Here is an 18,246-nt window from a genome sequence, read left to right as displayed (position 1 = left end):
AAAGACAAACATTTTGAATGTTCTTAGTCTCTTAACCAAAAGCAGATGTTCATGGTCATTCTCTTCTTCCCTTCCCTTTAAAATTCATGAGTGAATGCAGTGCTCAAGAAACCAGCAATAATATCTGTTGCTTCAGGTTGGTGCAGCACGGAACGCCGCTTCCTGCACTGCTGAGCACTGCAGGCCTTGTGCCGGCTGCTGCTCATGCAAGCTTGCCTGATCCTTCCCTCCAGCTGCAGAAGCAGATGAAGGCACCCTGGTCCTGCTGCCTGAGTGCGGTGGCAATGCATGACCCCTGTTCCCTACCACCTCATGGCAGCTCGATGCTGGGTGCCTCATGAGACTGATGCATGGTCAGCACTTCCCTGCTGAGCCCTATCCCCGAGGATCCCTCCGGGTCTCCCAGGCAGCCGAGCTTTTCCTTGCAGAGCCCTGGCTGGACACCATCCCATCACCTGCCAGTCACGGTTGGTGCCAGTCCTCCTGCTGCCTGTGACGGCATGCGTGGAAATAGGAAAGGCAGCTCAGTGCCTGAATTCGTGTGGTGCCTCTTTCAAGGCTCATTAGTGCAGTGCAGGCCTGCACTGTTCTGGCTGAGCTGCTCACAGTCCCATCGTAGCCGTGGCTGACAGCTGCTCAGGAGTGTTTACAGCACACTCCAGTGCACCACGTAGCCTGGTCTAATAGGGGAGGTAGGCACTTCACCTGCTGCCAAACAGAACAACTTTGTTTGCATATTCGGACACGCAAGGGCACACACTCTAGCCCGGGGACGTGCTGTGGGATCTGTACTCCTTCAGCGGCTTACCTTTGTTCAAAATTAAAAGCTGAAGTTGTTTTGTAACGGGGATTGTAATGGCTTCGTGTTCATGTTTCTGTTCTTTAGATGCTGTTCGGTGCACAACAGCCAGATGCTACCTGTTACCACCGCATATGGTGCTGGGTTGATAGTTGTAGTAAATCACTAGAAGAGTGGGTTTTAATAATGAAATCCCAAACAACTTGTCTTTGGATTACGTGGCCGTTCAGTTTTATAAACAGGGGAAAAAAACAAAGCCTAGGCGGCTTAAGCCATTGAGATATTAACAAAACTTATTCCATCTATGCTTTTTAGTATTCTGTTTTTCTTCTCTGCCCTTCTTAATGCAAAAATATTTGCTTGAGGCAAATCCATAAAAAGACCATATTAGGAGAATTGTGTAATATTCTCTAAAAATGGAAGGAGGAATCTAGGACTTCAGAAATCCATTTTACTTAGAGAAATAAATGACTGAGCACAAAAACAAAATTGTAACATGTTACTGTACTGCCATGAAAGGTAAGTCAGGCAGTTCAGTTGACTTGGCTTGGTGTCATATTTTGTACTGTGCTCGCTGGGAGACTAATTGCTCGAAATAAATATTTGAAGATCTCCACGTCTGGTCCTTGTAAGCTGTTTGATCAGTTTGGTATTTCTGATAGGATCTGTTTTTCATAAAACCTTAAAAGATTGCTGCTAGACAAGGTTTGTGCCTCGTTGTCCCAGCCATATATATTTGTGCAGTGAGGGATGGGGCTTAGGTAGACCCCATCTTTTTTAAAGTAATGGATCTGGGAATGGTCAAGCAGTGTTCATACTGGGCAGGTCATTTTTCCTCTTTTCCCCACTTCTGCTCCTTCTGGGAGGCTTACTTCTGATCTCCACCTCTCTATCAAGTTTTCTTATTGTTTTCAGATTGAAGAGGTTGGAGGGAGGAGGTTTTCCTATACCTGCACTGGATGTTATCAGTTCTTAAGACTGCTTTTCAGATTTTTCAAGTGCTCAAAATCTGAGCAGCTGAGGGGAATGGGGAGGTTTTAAATGCAACAAGTTTTCCCTTATGAAAGCTGGAGCTTTCTGAAGGTGAACTATACAGGTCTGCCACTGTGCAGTGTTGCCCATTAAGCAGCTGTCTGTGGGTTTGAGATCAGACTTGACTTGCGATTTGTGAGTGGTTGAGCTGGTAGAGCAGTGGGTGGCTGATGGCATGGAGTGCTCAGAGTTGCTGGCATCCCACTGCCTGGCTCAGCTATAGGAGAGCTTTGGGGATAAATCCTGAAAAAGTATGCCTTCATAGCAGAAAAGGGACAAGAGGTGTCATTTTAAGTTAGGTGCAAAGCCTTGAGTCGGGATTGTAATGCTGGGAGATGTGGGAATCTGAACAGACTGGCTGATAAACTGCTTACTGCATGACACTGCAGCCTCTAGAAATCCGTGTTTACCCAGTGCATATTTGGGCACAAGGGGATAAGGGGTTTGTTTTATTTAATGTATCTCAGCTGAAAAAACTTGTGCTTTTATTCTTATGGTGCTGGGTATTATCTACATGGATTTAGAGACTAGTACCAGCAGTATCTTCGTAATTCTTGTTTTTAAAGTATTTCATTCAGTGTACGAAATAGAATAACAGGACTGTGGTGCTTTTATGCAAAATGACCATCAATAATTTTATGCCCTAAGCTTGCATCTTTAGGATTGATTCACGAGAGAAAAAGAGAAAGAATAACAAGCAGAAGAAAAGGATCTGACTTCTTTGTTGTAGGCTTGTGCAAAGCTGATTGTTTCAAAAGCTTAAATATCTTTGTACTCTGACTGTGCGGTATGGGCTTCAGAATTATTCTGTGCTGAATTGGATCCCTGTTTTAGTGGCCTCTGTCTCTGACCTGCACTTTGCTTACTCTTGCAACTCTTCCTTGTTGAAGGTAATTTATACTCCAGTGAGGCACAGTACGACCGTGCTAATAAGAAAATACTATTGACAGTTGTGATAGATGCACCTACCACTTAGTGTGCACAGAAGAGTTAAAGTGATTGCATTTTTACAGTCTGTGTATTTCTCTGCTTATTGTTTGTGTCCTGCTGTTAGAAAAACAGCTTAGTTGCATAGTAAATCTCTTCAATCAACACAAGAAAAGAACAGAAGAGAACGTGCACCCTCATTTGTTAGAGCTACTTCAGAAGGGTGGTCATTTGAAGGATGTATTCCAGGAAATTTGTCCCTCTTTTTCAGAAAGCCTTGTTAATATGAGCAAAGCTAACCAGGCATCTCAGGAGAGGATAGAGGCATGCTCATTAAAATTATCTAGAAAAACAACCAATACAGCAGATATCTGTCATAATGATACTTCTGTTGTCTCTCTCTGCAGTGTCTAAGCAATAAGTTCCATAAGGCACACAAGGCCCAAGGTGTGTAGCTGACAGCAAGGGACTGGTTTCTGAACTTGGCTGCTTACTCTGTGCCTGTTTGCATTCAGCTCCACTGCATTCAGTTCCCTTTACATCCTTTTCCTTCCCTCCTCTCCCTCCAAATTAAACCTTATCTCCATTTGGAGCAGTCCCCAGTCAGACCTTTTGTTTGCTGTGAGTAACATAGATATGCACACTATCGTGGATATATAAAAATACTGCTGGATGACAAACCATAAATAATGTGAATACGGACTCCTGGTGAGATACTGCTCTAATGTTTAATGCATTTATTAACCATGTAAAGCTATGATTTGTAGAAGTTGGATTCATAATTGTAACATAGCATTTCTGGGGAGAAATTCTTGCCTGTAAGTGTCTGCAAAGGATGGAGGCTGAGGAATTTGAGGTATGGGAAGAAGAGTTACTAGGTTTGGGAGATCTTACAATAGTTGTTAGGTGCTGGGCAAGAGAATTCTAGGTAAGGGTGTGTCAAGCAAGGTCGTACATACATGAAGTCATTTAGGAGGCATTAGGGCAGAAGGAGTATGGAGGCCCACAGATTTCATTTGAAGTAATCCCTTAAATGAAAACTGGATAAGAAATCTCTCTATAAACAACATTTCTTTCTCCTTTGGTAAATCCAACAGCTCCTCTCCTGTCTCCTTCCTCATTTCTTTCTGGGAAGGGAAGAAGTAAAATTTTGCTTTTAGGCATGAGGACATTTTCCATCCTGGACATGCAGTTGGTTTCTCTACCGACCCTTGACCAAGCCCAACACCTTCGTTTGAACACTGAAAGCTGAGCTTTGTGAGGGCCCAAACTGGGCTTGTGTGACAAATGCAGTGTACTGAGAAGCTCATCATGAGGTGCATGAATACGATTATATCTAAATATAATCTGTTGCTTGTGCTATCACAGCGATAAGACTCCATGAAAGCAGATGTTCATTTTTACAGAATATAAAAGCTTAAGTGAGTGCAAAATTGTTGGCAGTATGGGGGCAGCTGTGCCAGAGTAGCCCCCATTACTGAATTACAGTTCCCTGCAAAGCCAGTGTGAGTGTCAGCCCATCTCACATAACTCACTGTACAGTCAGAGGCATGTCACAGCTGAGTACATGTCATTAGCAAAAGCTGTTTTACCTCAGTGAGAGATTTCATACCTCTTTCCATATGTTTAACCAGTTATTTTAAGCCTCTTTCACTGTTTTTTAAATTATTTTTATCAGCTTATCTTTTGTTGAATGATGAAATTTGTGTAGATTTTCTTGTCAATAGATAAGAGTATTATAATAAAATCAAAATAATTGTAAGTTTGAATACTGACTTATTTGCCAATTGCATGTGCTATTTTACTCCTGCAGAATTAGGTGTTTCCAGCCCATTTCAGGAAACCTCCTTGCCTTGTTCATCAGGCAGGTAGGAAGCCTGAGGTGGGGGTTTGGTGCTCAGTCTTTAGAGTCTGTTATAACAAACAGCTCTCATTTCCCACAGTTGTTGATGGCATCAGTGCTTACTGTGTGAATTGTCTGCAGCTGTACAAGATGGGCATGGGTTTCTGTTGTTTAATTTTTTAGGACAATGGGAGATGTTGCAGAGTAATATCCAATAGTTGAGGGTATCCTCCGTAATTCAAGTACATCTCCCTGCTTGGGTGTATTTCCACCAGGACAGTCATCACAACATCCAAATCCTTATTTTTTACCTTTTATCGGGTGTTCAATCACTGTGGCACAAATACAGCAGTTCTGGTGCTTGTAGAGCCCTTTGTAGAAGACTCAGGAAGAAATAATTTTCCCTTTAGGTTGTAATTACAGGACATATGCTTTCTATAGCACTCTATTCAACACACAGGGCTTTTTTTTTTTCTCCATTACTTGTGATTTAGTGATGCACCGTTGTATTACAGTAGTGCAACGTATGCCAGCATTTCCATTATAACCCATTTTTACAGGTTTATAACTCAACAGTAAAAATGTACTCTTCCAATTTGAAACTTGGCATATAATGTCTCATCCCATCTTCAAAGTGATATTTTTTCCTTCCCTCTGCCTTTCCCCCCCAAAAAAAGAGGCTGCATTTTTTGCTGTATTTTTAAATGGAAGAATTTATCCTCTCTAACAGGAGAAAAATCTGCCTGATTATTAAAATTACTTTCCAACTCTAAGAGTGTAGGACTTGATAACAGAGGTTGCAAGTGAGTAAGTGATGATGTTAAAATTACTGTGAATACAGAGCAGTACTACTTTCTAAGCTAAAAGTAGGGAATATTGATCAAAATGATTGGAAACAAATGTTGTGTGTGTGTGTGTTGGTTTTGTTTCTGCCTGTCGATTTAACCCTTAAAATAATGTCCTCAGAAGTAAATATGATTTAGCTGCTGTCTGCTATTGTTTTTCTGCCTGAATGAAGCTAGGGAAGACTTTACTGCATATAAACAAAATAAAGATGTTTTTATTCTTTGTGGTTTGAGGAACACAGAACTGAAGGAAGAAAAATGTTGACTGGTAGTGTGGTGACCAACTAGCAAGAGTAGATTGTGGTTAATGCAGTGCTGCAAATCTAGAGCAGGTGTACGCAGTAATGAACAATCCTTCTGACAGGCTTCTGTGGACTAGGAAATTTAGCACTGAATGTCAGACTAGGGGGGGTTTTACAGTCCTTGTAGTTTACACAGCTAAGATCTGAGCACCTGTGCTTATAGTTCCTTTTAAACCTCAAACTTCAATTCAGTGTAGTTTCTATAGGATAAAAGAAAATCAGGCTTGAAGTCCAGTTTCTCTTTCTTTATCCATCTTCCTTTGGCTATCCAGTTGAGAGCTGAAATCTCCCCAGCTGTTATTTAAGAGTGTTTCCTAGTTGGTGTGGAAACCACCATCATTGCAAACACAGCAGGAAGGCACCACTATGTTGTTTCTTCTTGTAGTAAGTTTACTTTGAGGCTTTTTTTTTTTCCATTTAGATAGTTTAATTTATGCTTACCATAACCACTTTAATGGTAGTAATTAGAAGAAAGGATATGTAAGAGAGATTTTGTGGAGGGTTTTTATTAATTAATTGAGGTATTATTTTAGCATATATTTTAAAACTGTGGACATGTATACAATAAGCATTCTTACTATAACTAAACTGTTTCACTTAAATCCCAGCTGTTTTAAGTTTCCAATTGTCTCTAGTAAATCTATTTTATATACAAAAGTGTCATGAAAATGTGCTTCTTAATGTTCAGTTCCTTCATTTGGATTCTAAAATCAGCAATTAGGTCATAGAATATTTTGTATCCTCAGGCAGCACCAAAAGGCTCTCAGATATTAAACAAAAAGGCTGTATGTAGAACTGAATTTTTGGGACGTATATAATCCAAATGGTTAGCGCTTCCTCACATGACCATTAGTCCAATCCATCTTTGCCGAAACCATTATTGAAAAGTCTCCCAGCCCAGTCAAGTTCACTTGAGCAATGGAAATATTAAACACCTTCTGATAGCAGACAGAGTGCATGCTATTGCTTTCATTCTGTGCAATGCTGCCACCGCAAATGCTTCCTTCTGGACCCAGCGTGGAGAGCATTCAGTAATAGCAACTGTATGCTCATTGTAAGATGTAGATGAAGGTATTTCAGATTCATTTTCTGGAGGCTTTGATCATCAGAAATGTTCATGCATTTATTAATATTCCATATGTAACAGTCAGTGAGCATAATGTAAACAAACAGCTCGTTTTGACTTACAGGTACATATGTTAAAAGACATTAAACGTTCTGTTTATCCAGAAGAGACAATGTGGCAGCCATGCAAGTTATTAAAACTATGTTTAAATTTTGGAAATAATACATGAAGAAATTGCAAGAATTCTTAAGGATAGAATGCTCACATGTTGTGCATTTTCCTAAGGCTTGGAAATATAGTACTTTTTTTCAACTGTTCGGTAATATTGTGGTAATTATTAACTGTCATATTTCATTTCTTCTTGTGAACAGCCAGCATCATTTTTAAGGGGCCACAGAACACAACGTGTTCTTTGCAGCTGGCAGCTCTCATCATTGTAATTACTGAGCACCCTTAGTTTAAAGTTTTATTGTAAATTCAAATCAGAATGGAAAACATGCTGTTACACTGGGAAAGCTTATTTGCTAATCGTGTGCAAATCACTGTTGAAATCATAGGAGTTTGACAACCCTTGTGAATTCATCTAATTGTTTTGTGCTGACTGTGTATAAATGTACAGGGAGTAAATTTTGTGTTTGTTTCTAGGCACAGAAGAAGCGGAAAACCAATGAATCTGTAGATGCAGAACTCTGTCTTAATGAGGTAAGAGTGCAGATCCTCTGTGTTTCATAGCACAGGTGTGCCCCATAATATAAAATGCTCTTTGTTCTGATTCTGTGATTATACCTGTATTTTTCTTACTGAGGCTCACGTTGATGTACAAGTCTATACTTGCCTGCCTACTGCTCTATTATTGCTAGCACGGGATACAAGGCATGCAAATACCACAATCAGGAGGAAAGAAAAAAATTTATAAGCTGGAATCCTCCATCTCCTCTGATCCCAGGGATTAGATTTTCTCTATTGGAGCCCAGAATCAATTTATTATTGAAGTTGTTGTGTTGACTATGTAGAAGCTGAATTGTTTTATTTTTTTCTAAAATGAGCATGATAAGTGCTGGTGGCTCAAAACTATGTCATCCATAAGAGCAGCAAGTTTTATGCATGGAACCATTGTTAAAGTAGGGATCTCTTAATACTTTATTCCTTTTTTTCTGAGTCATGCTGTGCTGATGTTATGCATTAATGTTGCTTTCATCCTTTAACTTAACTTTAAAACGTTATCGTTTGACTTCAATTTCTATGCCTTTTGTATCTTCCAATCTGTGACAGTGATATATAGGTAAGAGTGGAGGGTGGGACATGAACAAAGAGAAGATGAATTCCATGGCACAGATTTAAATAGTTTGCAATGACAATGTGTAACGGTGACCAAGGAAAATAATTGTGTCTTGCAGAATGCTATTGGGAACGACAACACACCAGAAGTCTCCACCAGCCACATATCCTCGGAGAATTCATTTGCTCTTCCTACAAGCTTCTACCCAAGCACACCACTCATTCTGATGACAATTGCACTCTCACTCTTTTTGTTCCTAAGCTCATCAGTCGTCTTGTAGCTGCATTGCAAAAGGACATGTAAAAAAAAAAAAAAAAATCTGTTTCCTGTCCTCTGTTGTTTATCTGGAATTCCAGGTCTGGGGGCTAAGCTGAGGCACTCCTGCTAGAACAGTTTGTCAGCTGGATTTTTTTTTTCTCTCTCTAAAAAAGCTTCTTGTGATATTTAGAGGCTTTGTGAAATACTTGGTGCAGTGCTACATTCCAAACCCAAGAGGCTTTTGGGCATGCGGTGTTTAAAAGAGACAATGTATAAATTTGCCTGTAAAGCGATCTGGTTGGATTATTTTAAAAAGTATATTAATTCTGGCCTTTACCTGAGAAGGAGGATGGCAGTTTTCTTAAGGTCCTATTTATCTCATTGGATGGTTTTGGTTTTCAAATTGATCAAACTCCAGATTATTGAGGATGCCAGGCTTTTGTCTAGCGGTGAATGTTCTCCCAGAGAGTGGACTTTATGAAACTTGTTCATTTGATAAATTGCTACTGATGTTAAACTCTTTCAGTGTATTAGCATTTTCCTATTTAAATGTTTACGTCCTGTAAGTGATTCTGCATTCCCTGCTGAGAAGCCATTCTAATTCGCATACAGGTATAATGTATGTCTTTCAGTTAAATTCTCATAGAGTGTGGCATAGAACTTTCTAACAAAACATTTATCTTTTAATTATAATCATCTAGCCTTAACAAGGGTGAAGATTCTTTAAAATAACAAGCAGCAGCCATTGTGAAAGCTCCATAAACATACATTTTGTAAACTTTGAGGATGAACAGTAGAAAAAAATTTTGCTGCAGGGTTTCAGCTGTACAGTCACTGGTCTTCTATGCTTCCATTGTGACAATATAGTCCAATTATTATACTGTTCATTCAATTAAAAAGATATGCATTTTATTTGCTCTACTAAAATGGCATTATCTGTTTATATATAGCTGATGATGTCAGCTCAGAAAGTTACAGGAATGTCATACCTTACTTTTCTTATCACAACATTGTAGAGGGAAAAAAAAAAAAAAAGGCAGAAGGATATTGTTTAAACCTTGGTTTATTACTGAGACTGCTAAAACCAGCACAGAAGGATGGCTGATCCAGTCACAAGGCAGCGTCATGCACGCTCACCCATGTGGCAGGCATTTCTCAACCTCGTAGTCCTTACTGCAGCCCATGGGATTGTTGACATGATGAGCTGTTTGCAAGACCTGTTCCATAAACGTTTTAATGGTTTGGATGGCAGTATTGTCAGCATACACGATTTGATCGCTTTGGCTTTCATTCAGTGACACTGACAGCGTGTACTGGCTCGTGGTGACTTTCTGCAGTATCTGGAAGGGATTCTTTAAAGCTCTAAGCGTCATCAAACAGGCAGTGTTTCTCCTGAGGGCTGTCCTCATATCTTCCCATGACGGCTTGGTGATGGTTACAAGCAGTTGTGTCTGAATGTTCAACAGCAATCAGTTTTTGTTTTTCTTGGGAGTAGAAGATAATTTTACCAAGCAAAGAGCTCATTGTGTCGAATGTACAGATTTACACTGAGACTTACACAATACTGCCCAAGCCTGCTTTGAAATGCCTGGATCAGTTATCTGCTATACAACTGCAAGGTATAAATTACTGTTTAACTAAATTACACAATGAGGTTTGGGAGTGTGCAGAATAGGCCTTTTACTAAGAGATCATTAAGCCTACTGACCAGATCATCTTTTGAGCTTTTTCTTAGTTAATAACAAACACTTCCAGAAATTATAGGATTCACTTATGTATTCTTGATTATGGTCACATGATATAGGTTTCAAAGCACTGTCTGTGTGATAGAATTCTAGGATACTCTGTGCCACTGAACATAACAAATTAGACAGTATTACGCTTTAATTCTGTGCTGATAAGAAACTGCAAATTACTTTCAAAGGTGTTGGAACTGCTTTTGGAGAAGAAATATATAGCATATCATTACCAGCAAAGCCCATGTGGTTCCTATTGCTCTTCTTGTAGAAACTAATCAAATTATTGAAAACTAGTGACAACAGAAGAGTATGAGATTCATGATTTAAAAAATAAATCAAATTATTTTATGTCAAAAGGAGCTGATAGTATAACCTATTGAAATGGAAATGAATGTAGCGTTACGATCCAGAAGGCTGACATTACCCAATTAAAAATATTTCCAAAACAAATTCATAAACATTACAATTATTAAATCCATCTTTGATCCACAAAGCTTTCTTTAAAATATCATTTGTTTTCATCACATTAAACATTTTAAGCAGTATTAGGAATTTTAATAACCTCCCAGTATAGTGCGTAGCTTTTTGAAGCTTTTATACATTTGATTACAGTATCAGTATTTAATATAAATTATTAGAGCTGTGACACTGTGATCCAGAACAAAAGCTATTGATCACTTATGCTATAAACAACAACCTAATTAGCTTCTGATTACAAAATAAATGTCTAGTTATCTGATTCAATGAGAGTTACCTTTGGAAATACAATTATGGATACAGTAGAGGAGGAAATGGTGTTTTATACAGCTAGCCATGTTACCACAGACAACACAGAGCACTCAAGCTTTCTTTCCTAAATTAAAAGGATACTGAATTCTTAATTAAAAAAATAAATTGCTTATTAAACAGGCAAGAGGGAAAAAACCCTAAGAGTCTGACACTTAATGAGGTTTTTACAGACATCATCATGCAAATATTGGAGGATTTTTAGAAATTGGACGTGGTGTGGATGATGTCAATTTAGCATGGTGGCCTTGTCAAATGCAGTCATTTACTACAGTATTGAAGTATGCAGATTGTTTTATTTTTCCCCTTCTAGCCATTAAAATGCCGTGTATTGAGTGCTCAACCAACAAGCAAAGACTGGCTTTTATATAGTCCATTAACACATTAATTTTACCAATGTAGCAATAATATAGGAACTGTCCAAATACAGGATGTACATACAGATGACCTACTGTTTAAATTGTAAATTTAACCAATTCAGTTGTGTTTAAATTAAATCACGGGCTACCATAAACATTTACAAGTCATCTTTTTCATTTAATGTCATAGAACAGATGTTGTCATTAGTATTATTAGGAGTGTGTATACACTGCCACGTTAAATAGCTTGAGTAGTGTGTTTCTCCATAAGATTAGTACTCAGAAAGATTAAATTCGCTCTGAACTGAACTATGTGGCTAATGTTTTAGCAGTACTTAAACAGGTATTAATTCCACAAGGAAAGAGGCAAGGATGATGAGCATTTTAGGAAAAAAAATACCAATCAAGGCTTTTCCCTGCCCCTCAGGCGCACCAGTGGAGATGGAGACATCCAGCACTATGCAGCCATCCTGCACCTGGTCCTGTGCCATGATTTGGTCAGGAACAAGGAGCACAGCCCTCATTGCACTGACTGCTTGCTCATTGCCTGGCTGTCTCCAAGGGAATAGGGAGAGAGGTGCTGAGGGCAGTGCAGCAAGCCTCCATCCATCCCATTGCACTGCTTCATTCCCACCATGTCATTAGGAAGAATTAGAAGGAACGGGAATTCTTAATCATTTCAGAGCATTTTGCAGACTCTGTCTGGAGACCTATTTCCAGCCCATTTTGTTTTAATGAAGTTATATCCTTGTAAGACTCAACCTTTAGAAAATGAGGCTGTTCATAATTTGAGGAGTTTAAGTCAGTAGACTGAAAATGTGAGCAGAGACATTATTTGCTTGCAGTTAGGCTGGAAATGAACAAAACAGAAGGAATCACCTTAAAATCTCAGTCTGATCTTAATTTGTGATTCTTGGCTTAATCTCAATGATATTTCCACAGAGAAGAGATGGTGAGAAACCAGTGAAGGAGAAGAGCAAAACTCAGAACAGCCCCCTGAAGGGACATAAATCACGTGTATGGCAAGTGACAGGAGTATCTCATACTTAGCACTGGGATTCTCTGAAAAGAGCTGGATTCTATTAGGACCTGCTCTCCATCACAGCAAGCAGTAAGAGGTGGGAATATCTGCACAGCAATTGGAACTTTTTCTTTAATAAATTGCAATTGTTCCTCTTCTACGCCAAGGTGGATCTACCTCATTGAAAAATATGCAATCACTTCTGCGTTAAAACTTCTGAATGAATTCATCTGAGCTGAAGAGGCCCCCAAACTTGTTTTATACCCATGAGGTTATTCAGATTCTACCCGATGTCCATTACATCAAACAGAAATGTATTTGATTCTGATGAACTTGGCACAGAAATTAATCCGGTGACTTGTTAAATATTTCCCATCTTTAAATATTTGCTTTTTCTTACCAGCTCCGTTCTTTCTATGACGTTTCAATTATTGGCTATTTCAGCTTTTAATTTTGGAAGGTCATTTTCTCCATACTCCACAGTAATCCACATTTGCCTTATAGACTTTTATCTGTGTTTGTTTTTATTTTGCTTTGTTTTTCAATTACAGCCTCCTCTTCTGAGAAAAAAAGCTGTGGTCAGGAATATGTCTCTGCTGAACCATCAACGCCTTTTCAGGCAGAGCAAATTCCAAGTTCCTATTTTCTCTATCTGTTTAGCACTAGTTTGGCTAATACAAGCTAAAACATGATCTTTCTATTCCCCAGATGGAATTTAAAATTTAGTTTGATACTGAGTAAGGAATAAAAAGTTTTAAACTTTCACAGTCTTTCAGAAATATTTAAATATTTTTAATGTATTTTCCACTTGGAATTTCTGTCAAATAGAAACAGTGTCACTAAATGATAATTATTATTTTTTTTCAAATGTAGGAAGTTACACTGTAAAATATAGATGTATCCGTTTGAAGGTAAAAATCAGGGAGGGTGATAAATTCCCATTTTTATCTCAGTATTGTCACCACTTACTTTCATATTCTCTCCTTCCATGCTTTCTTCATCTGGGAATGTTTACCCAGGAGAGATTATACTTATCAGATATGTTACCTGTGGGCCGGTCAGTAATCAGAGGGTAAATCCTACAGCTCTTGCTCAGATGCTCAGCCTCTTGGAATTCACACAAGCTGGAGCAAGAAATTCAAGATGTAGCTCACAGACTGAAATTCAAAAGAGAGCAGAGGCAACCAATTTCTCTGTAGTATTGTTCATCAATATATATTGTAGTACTATAATTCTGTGCCATCTAAACTAATCACTAAAGTTCTCTGAGCACATTTGACCAGGGCAGCTGCAGTTTTGGCTCTTTCACCTTTGACAGGTGCCAATAGCTGAACTTTGCCATGTATACACTTAAAAGTAATTGCTGCCTAAATTGCAGCAGCCAAACCCAATACCACTTCAGAAAGGGTTCCTCTGACCTCATTTTCCCCTGCTTTTAGTGATTCTAACTTGCTTCAATTCTTTTGCACTACTTTTTAATCTCTCAAAAGGAGGATTTCCTGTAAGTTGTATATGTAAGGACAAATATCTTCAAATTCCTCTTGTGGAAATACCAGAATAATTGACCTTTTTGCTTACAGCCTTCCATCCCATCCAGCACCTTCAGTCCTTATGAAACTGAGCAGCACTTTGGGGGATTCACCTTCCAGTAAATGAAGCCAGGCTTGTTTTCAGCCTTCCTCAAGCCACCCATTCTAATAATTGATGGTGTAGTGGAAATGCTAAGTCATGGCCTGAATCAGTGATTGAGCACCTGGTGGAAGGCAGGGCCAAACCCAGGGAGCTCAGGTGCATGCAATGTACTTGAGTGACTGGAAGGGGTGGTGCCAGGATCCACCCCTTCCCAGACCTCATTTAAGGGTTGATATTGGGCCCAAGAGCATCTTGCCTGCTGGAGTTTTTCCAAAGGTAAGCTGTTTTTCTTTATAGGTGCTGCACTTGAGCTTATCCTCACATCCTACAGCCTGGGAATACCCCACTGTCTTTGTTGTGTTTTCCATCACCTTTTATAGTGTTACATATAAGTAACATTAGGTAGTGTTATGCTGCTCCCTATGTCAGCTGATTCATCCCCAGCTATTCTCCTGTATTGGTATCATTGATGCAGAGTTCCTCATAGACCCTTCTGCTGGGCATTGCTTTGACAATGGGAGAGGGCATTTGAACTCCTGTGGTAAAGTGCGAATATGTTACCCCTTTAATTATTTAATTCTTGTGTGAAATACATCAGGTGTCTCTCTTTCCCTTCTAAGCTCATTCATTTGGTCTGCTTGGATGAACCAATGAAAAGAATTGGCTAGTGCCACCCAGCTCTCAGTGACCTAAGCCCATCTCAGGTCAGTTGTTATCTCCATCCGTTTCTTTGTGACCATTTTGTGGTCATTGGCATAGAAGCAGTACCACATAGGCACTACCATGACGCAGAATTCTCTGGCTGGAGATACAGAAGCAGGAATTGTAGCACTGCTTCCTTACAACACAGGAGCCAGAAAACATGCTGGAACTGTGGGCTAATTTTCAAAATAAAATGAAAATGTCAGTGTCCTTTTCTGCTTTGGGTTGAGACAAACACATTAACCCTTAATTTACTTGGGAAGATCATAGTAACTCCTAGAGGTGGAACAAAGCCCTTCAGTGGATTGCATCTGGCAGTTGGGAGCACATAACCCAGGCTGAGCTGAGCATGTAAAGAAAATAACGTAGGAGGAACAACTGGAGGAAAAATATAGTGTTGAATTTTACATTGCCTCCTTTCTGGGAAGGTCACAGCAGAATTGAGGCATAAAACCAACCTCTTATCACTTCCCAGTACCCTCTACTGTTTCTCTTTAAGAAAAAAATAAATCCTGAAGGCAGGCAGTGGAAGAAATCACTTTAAAGGACTGCAACACACGGGAAACATAACTGGTGGCAATTATTAATCCCCATCCTCTCCCCTCCCCCAGAGTTTTTGCTACTGAGTTTGATTAACAGGGTTTGTACGATGTTTTGTGTGGCATCACTTAGTGCAGAAATGATTAGCTGTGATTAGTACTGTTCATGCTGGGAAGGTGTATGTTTCTTTCACTTGAGGCTTATGTCTAAGTTTGCATTTTTTGTTGTGTAAAGTGCACATCATAGACGAGAGCTGCAGTGAAGAGGAAATAGCAAGGGAAGGTTCAGGTAAAGTGATTTAGTTACAACACAATGATAAGGGGATTAATTGTGAGTAGGCAGAAAGGATAAGGGAAACTGGTAGCGTTTAGACCCAGGATGACTGGCATTCACTGTGAACTGAGGATATCCAATATTAGTATTTTCCTACTTTTTTTTTTTATTATTATTCTTTTTTTTTTTTTTTTCCTATTTCTTTTTCCAAACTTACCTGTCTAGAACACGCTTCCATTTTCTGGAGGAGATTCTTACGCAAATGGTTACCTTCTTGTGTAAATTCTATGTTGTCTTATGGATTTCTGTACATCTCACTGCAGGTTATGATGATGTGTCAGGTCGTCAGTCGTAATGGCTGGTAATTTGTTGTAAGAAACCTTAAACCACTGTTCACTTGTTCCTGTTGACTTAGACATTGCTCTAAGGCCATTGCTTTTTGGACCGTTCACACTTTGGAAATCAAGTCATGATGTTTGGCATTTTCTGTTAGCATAATCCTCCGACATTATTATTGTACATATCCAGAAAACAATCCCTCTCAATAAACGTTATTCTCTTTTTTATTAAAAAGCATGTTTTTTGTGACAAATATTTCCTGGTTGTTTGTTCTGTTTTGAATTATACAAAAGAAAGGAAGCTTAACTGGCAACAAAAGAAAAGGAAAGAAAAGAAAATACGCTTATTAAAGGTTGATCTCATTGTTCCCTGTTGTTTTACAGTCCACTATGAAGAATACAGGAAATAAAGCTTTTCCCTTTAAATATCCGTGCACTTGCTTGCTCCCTAGTCTTTTTGTGCTAGCGAATGTTGCCTGTGAAATCACAATGAGCAGGGCATGTCAGATGGAAATGGTAGGGAAATGGGCACAGGAGAGGCCAGATGGTCCTATTCACTCATGCTCTGACATGCACACACTGCTCCACACCCACCCCTGCCCTCAGTCCCATGGGCCAGAAGCAGAGGGCTGGCTGCTCTTGGCACACATGGGAACAGAGTGTTGCAAGGGCTTTGGAGACAAAAGCGTCTGGGAGGGGGGAAGGAATGGTGGGCAAACAGGCTTTCATGGTGCTCTTACTGGTGTGTAGAAGCTGAGAATAGCATCCGAGCATTTACTCTTATTCGGACAGAATGGGAAGGAGGAGAACAGAGAGGGAGGGACAGATACAAGGTCTCTGTTTCAGATGCTCTGACTATTAAGCAGCAGCCTCTCCAGGGACAGGTGAGACCAAGTGGCATTCAGTGCCACCACGCAGCTGTCTCTGCACAACCAGCTGGGTTCCTTTGTGTGCATGATCTGAGGGTCTGACCTAGGTCTTGGTTGCTTGATTTATGTTTACTGTGATTGCTACTGGTCGCATACAGCCTTTGACACGTTCCTGTGAGTTTAGTGATACTGGCAACAGGACCACTTTTACTGGGCAAATACCAAATGGGTAATTCAGTGCCATGGGACTGCCTAGAAGGTGCACAGACAGAAGGTGATGTTCCACTCTGCCCTTCTTCCACATGTACATTATGCTGTCAGTAAAGTGCATCATAGCATCAGGTTGTTGAGATGACAGTGGAATCAGGAAATCAGCACTCCCTGCCCACAGTTAAGAAAGAATGTGAATGTGTGGAAATTAATAGTGGTGACGCTAGAGTTGAGAGCTTGTGGGTCAGTATAAAAGTGAAGGCCAATAAAACTGGTATTACTGTGGGAATCTGCTACAGGCCACTTTATAGACAGGTGAGGTCTCACGGTCTCTTCCCTTGTTCTTGAGGGGGAACTTAAACTTCCCAGACATCTGCTAGATTTATAATACAGCAAATAAATAGGGAATAGTCCTGGAGGTTCCTAGAGCGTGTGGGAGATGACAACTTCCTGACACAGCTGGTGAAGGAGCCAACAAGGGGAAGCAAAATCCTGGATGTGCTGTTTGTTAACAGAGAAGGTCTGGCCACTATCAGGAAAAACTTCTTTATGGAAAGGGGTGTTAAGCACTGGAACTGACTCCCTGTGAGGTGTTGCAGTCACCATCCCTGGATGTATTTAAAAACCATTTGGATGCAGTGCTCAGGGACACAATCCAGCAGAGGGCTGTTAGAGTCACGGTAGCTTAGTTAGGTTGTGTTTAGACTCTCTGATCTTCAAGGTCTTTTCCAACCTGAGTTATTCTATGACACAGATTTTAAGAGGTGGTCTCAGCCACTTGTCCATGAGCCATCACTGCTCTCCAAAGCGCTCTGCCCAAGCAATCAGCCAGCCCCAACACTTGTGCAGATTCTGTTGGCAACAAAACCTGTCTGAGTTATTGTCTTTTTCCTGCTGGATTCTGTTTTACATTTAGAAACAGGAGCATCATTTCCTGAAACAATTTTTTGGTAACAAAAAAAACCAAACAACAACAAAAAACCCACACACATGCATATTATGGGAATGTCTCTTTCTGAGCTTGAATATAAAATTGCAACCCCTAATTCTCCACTGCCATTTTTTTTTTTTTTTTTAAACAATATTAATTACAGAAAATTGCACATCAACAGCCAGGAACATGTCAAAGTAGAGCTGGGATAGCATTACTCCAATGTAATGCTGCAGAAGGTTTTAGTTTAGTTAGTTTTGCTTACTTGGTTTGTCAGACAGTGCTAGAGAATATGTGGGAACATAATTCACAGTCTTTATTAAAAGAAAACCTGCAACATGCACACACACACACACACAAAAAACAACAACAACAACAAAAAATCAAACCACATCACTCCTCCCTAAAAAAAAAAGAAACAGCAAACCCACAAAACCACACTGTGTAGCTTTAAAAAAATAAAGACTGGTAGTCAATTGCTTAGGAAGGACCTGG

The 18,246-nt window shown here is 39.7% G+C and overlaps 1 protein-coding gene across 3 annotated transcripts in view; it reads left to right on the top strand.

Moving 5' to 3' along the window:
• Positions 1–16,170, top strand: part of GFRA1 (GDNF family receptor alpha 1) — a 156,780-nt gene extending 140,610 nt beyond the window's left edge. For all 3 annotated transcript variants that reach the window (XM_072340983.1, XM_072340982.1, XM_072340984.1), the window contains 2 exons: positions 7,460–7,516; positions 8,212–16,170. In XM_072340983.1, coding sequence (XP_072197084.1) covers positions 7,460–7,516; positions 8,212–8,373 — 219 coding nt within the window. In that variant the 3' untranslated portion in view covers positions 8,374–16,170. The remainder of the gene's footprint in view (positions 1–7,459; positions 7,517–8,211) is intronic.
• The last annotated feature ends 2,076 nt before the right edge of the window (positions 16,171–18,246 follow it).

The sequence above is a fragment of the Excalfactoria chinensis genome, chromosome 6, assembly GCF_039878825.1.
Source record: "Excalfactoria chinensis isolate bCotChi1 chromosome 6, bCotChi1.hap2, whole genome shotgun sequence".
NCBI lineage: Eukaryota > Metazoa > Chordata > Aves > Galliformes > Phasianidae > Excalfactoria > Excalfactoria chinensis.
The sequence above is the reverse complement of the archived record's forward strand: the minus strand, read 5'-3'. Positions and strand labels throughout refer to the sequence as shown.